We start from the raw sequence: 4407 nt of genomic DNA on the forward strand, positions 1-4407 counted from the left end.
TGTTTACTTACATAAAAATTAAAAGGAATAAGAATATAATAAATGTACTTACAAAGTATCCTTGTGTTAAGTGAATAACTAACATAAATAAGAGTAAATTTGCTAAAAATTCCAAGAAAAAAAGAAATTAAGTTCCATGTAGGACTAAGTTCCAGAACTTTAACTAATTTATTTGGAAATTAAGTTCCAAGGGAAATAAATTCCTATTATGTTGTTTACTTACATAAAAATTAAAAGGAATAAGAATATAATAAATGTCCTCACAAAAGTATCCTTTTGTTAAGTGAATAACTAACGTAAATAAGAGTAAATTTGCTAAATATTCAAAAGAAAAAAAAAAATTAAGTTCCGCGTAGAACTAAGTTCCAGAACTTTAACTAATTTATTTGGGAATTAAGTTACAAGGGGAAATAAATTCCTATTATGTTGTTTACTTACATAAAAATTAAAAAGAATAAAAATATAATAAACGTGCTTACAAAAGTACCCTTGTGTTAAGTGAATAACTAACATAAATAAGAATAAATTTGGTAAATAGGTTAGATAGGTTCCTCTTTCTTAGGGGAAAGAATTAAATTTTGTAGATAGGAGGTGAGATATAAGTTCCCCCTCATCAAGGAACTTAGTTCCCCATTTGTATATGGGTCAATGTAATTCAATTACTAATCAAATATTTAATTTCTTTTTTTTTTTTTGAATTTGGATTCATGATTAATAAACACGCCCTAAAAGTGTTAATGAAGAGTAAGAAGTAAAAATTTAAGACTCATAAATTTTAAGAGTATTTCTCTCATTTTTTTGAAGAAAGAAGACAAATACCATTTAAAAATATATGAGTTAACATTTCTATCATTTATTCTTAATTAACATTTTTTTTAATTAAATAATTATACTAAGTATTAATGGGGTAAAAATTGATATCCATACATTTAAATTCTTCAATTTTGTCGGAGAGAGATTGCACGAAGCCCACTAAGCCCAGATACGAGTTGCAAAGCCCATATTCTTTGCCCATGATGTGGCGTAGTGGCTAACAGGCCTTAACTAAGTCGGTGCATGGCAATTGGCAGTTGCCAAGTGTACTACCAAGAACAGTGCAAATTAATCAGAATCTTTCCCCAAAAAAATAAATAAAAAAGAAAAAGAAAAAGAAAGAAAGAGAATCAGCTAGAAAAAAAAAAAGAAAAAAAGAACCGAGCAAATGAATCGTCTTTACTCAGCCACAGCGAGTGCTACAACAACAACAACTACTCTTGCGTACGGTTTCCGCTATCGTGCGCCCACTGTGAAGCACCTCTTATCCTGCGCTCTGCTCTACAATCTTCATCACCGTTCTCGTCGCTCTCTTTTGGCTTCACCAATCACAACTTTCTCTTTCTGTCCTTGCGTTAATTTCCTCACGGGAAACTCACCGTTTTTCAGGATGGAGGTAAACCCACAAGCCCACTTCCTGATTTTTCTTGTGTTTGTTTGGATGCTAAGAAAACTGAGGAAAAGGGATGATTTTGCAATGGGCTTGGAATCCCTTTTATTTTTTTAATTGATTTTTTTTTTCTGGGGTTCTGATATTTCTTATGTATCAAGATTGGATTTTTTTTTTATTATTTTCTTTTGTTTTTGGAAGTGGGCTCTGTTTGATTGTGATGGGTGTTGCAGTTGATGAAAGAATGGTTGACATTTTCTGTTAATTAATAATTTTTCTTTTGGGTTTTTGTTTGTTTGTTGTTGGTGTTGAAGGTGATTGATTATGTGTTTCTTTCTGATGGTTGCAAAATTGTGCTTTTGATGGGTTCGTCAATTAGATTGTTCAGCCAACGGGAAGGTTTCCTCCAAAAGCAAAATGCTTTGGAATGTTTTTGGATTGTTTGTGTTAACAGTGCATAGATTTTTTTTTTAATTTTTTAATTTTTGGTGGTAACAAGGGCGATATCTAATGTCTAGTTTTAAGAATTTAGCCAAAATATTGATTGAGCAAAATAAATTATCATGAACGTAAACTTGCACACATGTTAAGATTATGTTGGTTCTGTAAAACTGAAATGACTGTTTTGTCTAAGCATTGTTGTCCTCGATAACTTAAATTTTAGTTTCATGACGTTTCATGAGACTACGTCTTCATGTTGTATCATTTTTCATATAGATTTAGGATTATGCACATAACAATGTAATAATACTTATTTCTGACTGTGAAATGGAAAGTGAAACCTTTACTCTCTGCCTGAAGTAAGCGTGTAAACTTTGGTTAAGAATTCTGATCGATGATCTTTGTCACGATCGGAGTAGACGCCTGGGAAATTATTCATTTACTGCCTTAGTTGTTTATTCTTCGTTCAGGTTGTTGTGGTCGGTTGTATTTCTCGTGTGTAGGTGGTAAGAAATGTTGCTAAGATTAGTTAGTTAATTTAGTTATGTATGGACGGTTTGACGCGTCCGTTTACTTTCAGGTAATGTCTTGTCGAGTACTATGGAAATTCTGTTTTGTAGTGTTTGTGTTTGTAACTAGTGGGTCACTTAGTTCCCACGTTAATCCTTTTCCATTCCATACATGTCCGAGGGCCTTGGATGGACAACCTCAGCCCATGTCTCCCTCTGCCCCTCGTCTCGAGGCTTTGCAAATGGAGGAGGTATTTATTTTCACAAAATTGAGCTTAAAGTGGTTAATACACCTACGTCCGGTTGCCTTTTGCTCGAGGTGTCTATCTGATCATCTTCCTTTGTTGATCAGGAGAGCTAGTGAACAATTGCTTCCTTTTTTTTTTTCTTTTTTTCCCCCTCCAAGTGTGTTGGAGAGTTTGATATGTTGGTGCGTGCTTATTTCATTCTCTCTCTCTCTCTCTCTCTCATATTTCATTATGGACAAGCTTTTGTTTTATCTTTCAGTTTGTAGTGATTTTCCTTTCTAAAATATTTACAGCGATTTTGGAGTGGAGGTAACATAGCCAGGAACAAAGCAATGGTGGAGCAGTTGCAGCGTTACGGTGTAATGTCGTCGAAAAAAGTAGCCGAAGTGATGGAGACTGTTGACAGAGCTTTATTTGTACCTGATGGGAACCCTCCTTATTTCGATAGTCCCATGGCCATAGGTTACAATGCCACTATCTCTGCACCTCATATGCATGCAACATGCCTTCAGTTGCTGGAGAAGAACTTGCAGCCTGGCATGCATGCTTTAGATGTCGGCTCTGGTGTGTTTCTTGCACGTGTAGTTCACTGAACATAACACAAATATACCTTTTATATAACCTACCCTGGGCTATAATTGCATCTCATTGTTGAATAGTGTAATCCATCTTATGATATTTTCAGATGACATATGACCGTTCTCATTCTAATTTGATCTTTATAGTTGTATCCGATCATGCTATGAAAGCTGGCAGTATCTTTAGCATCTCTACTTATAAGGGGTTCACTGGCTTTAGAGATCATATCTTCCCAGTTTTCTTCTTTGAAATGTTGTGTATTTTCTTTTAACTTTTTGTTTTTTTTTTTCCTTTTCAGGAACGGGATATTTGACAGCATGTTTTGCACTGATGGTTGGAGCAGAAGGTCGTGCTGTTGGTGTGGAACACATTCCTGAGTTGGTTGCCTCCTCAATTCAGAATATCCAAAAAAGTGCAGCCGCTCCTTTGTTGAAAGACGGTTCTCTCTCGGTGCATGTTGGTGGTATGTATTTGGAAAGTCATTTAGTGAAGGAAATAAAAAAAAGGGTGTTCCCTGATCTTTTGATTTAAAACAGTTCGCTGATTTGGGCGGCATTAGGAATTTTGAATATGGTTGTTCACATAGGGAAGTTTGGGGAGTGTAAATGCGTCGGCTTCAATTATTCGGACTTTAAGCCTTTAGTATTTCCCTTTTTCACTCCTGGTTTCTTTCAGGACAAACACAAACATATATGTCCGCTAACATTTTGGTTTACGCAGATGGAAGACTCGGTTGGCCAGAATTCGCACCATATGACGCAATTCACGTCGGGGCAGCCGCTCCAGAAATCCCACAACAACTGATTGAACAGTTGAAGCCTGGAGGCAGAATGGTCATCCCTGTAGGCAACATATTTCAGGATCTGCAAGTAGTGGACAAGAATTTGGATGGTTCGATCAGCATCAGGAGTGAAACTTCAGTCCGCTATGTTCCCCTTACTAGCAGGGAAGCACAGTTGCAAGGCTAATGAAGCTGAAATATTTCCCCCCCAGAAGTTTATCTGCCGTCCGTTTGTTTCTTTTCTAGTTTTATTTGGTGTGTAAGGCTTTGATAGTTGTTTGACTAGACCAATGTTGTATATATATGGGTAAAATCATGTGGTCACTGTCAAGGGTAACAAGGAGTTGCAATGTGTTTCGTGTCTGTAAATTCTTTTAATCTCAAGGTAGTTTCCACATTTTCCATAACCAAATATGTCATTCCTGC

The 4407-nt window shown here is 35.8% G+C and overlaps 1 protein-coding gene across 2 annotated transcripts; it reads left to right on the forward strand.

Moving 5' to 3' along the window:
* Positions 1-1150: 1150 nt before the first annotated feature.
* On the forward strand, positions 1151-4388 carry LOC21401903 (protein-L-isoaspartate O-methyltransferase 1). 2 transcript variants are annotated; one of them, XM_024169844.1, is made up of 6 exons: positions 1382-1429; positions 2445-2624; positions 2726-2803; positions 2915-3185; positions 3499-3663; positions 3921-4388. In XM_024169844.1, exons 3-6 carry the CDS (start codon positions 2798-2800, stop codon positions 4166-4168), a joined length of 690 nt encoding a protein of 229 aa, XP_024025612.1. In that variant the 5' UTR covers positions 1382-1429; positions 2445-2624; positions 2726-2797; the 3' UTR covers positions 4169-4388. The 2 variants fall into 2 exon arrangements, with proteins under 2 accessions (XP_024025611.1, XP_024025612.1); XM_024169843.1 differs by lacking the exons at positions 2445-2624; positions 2726-2803 and having other exon boundaries at positions 1151-1429.
* Positions 4389-4407: the final 19 nt, after the last annotated feature.

This window comes from Morus notabilis, unplaced genomic scaffold (genome assembly GCF_000414095.1).
Source record: "Morus notabilis unplaced genomic scaffold, ASM41409v2 Scaffold333, whole genome shotgun sequence".
NCBI lineage: Eukaryota > Viridiplantae > Streptophyta > Magnoliopsida > Rosales > Moraceae > Morus > Morus notabilis.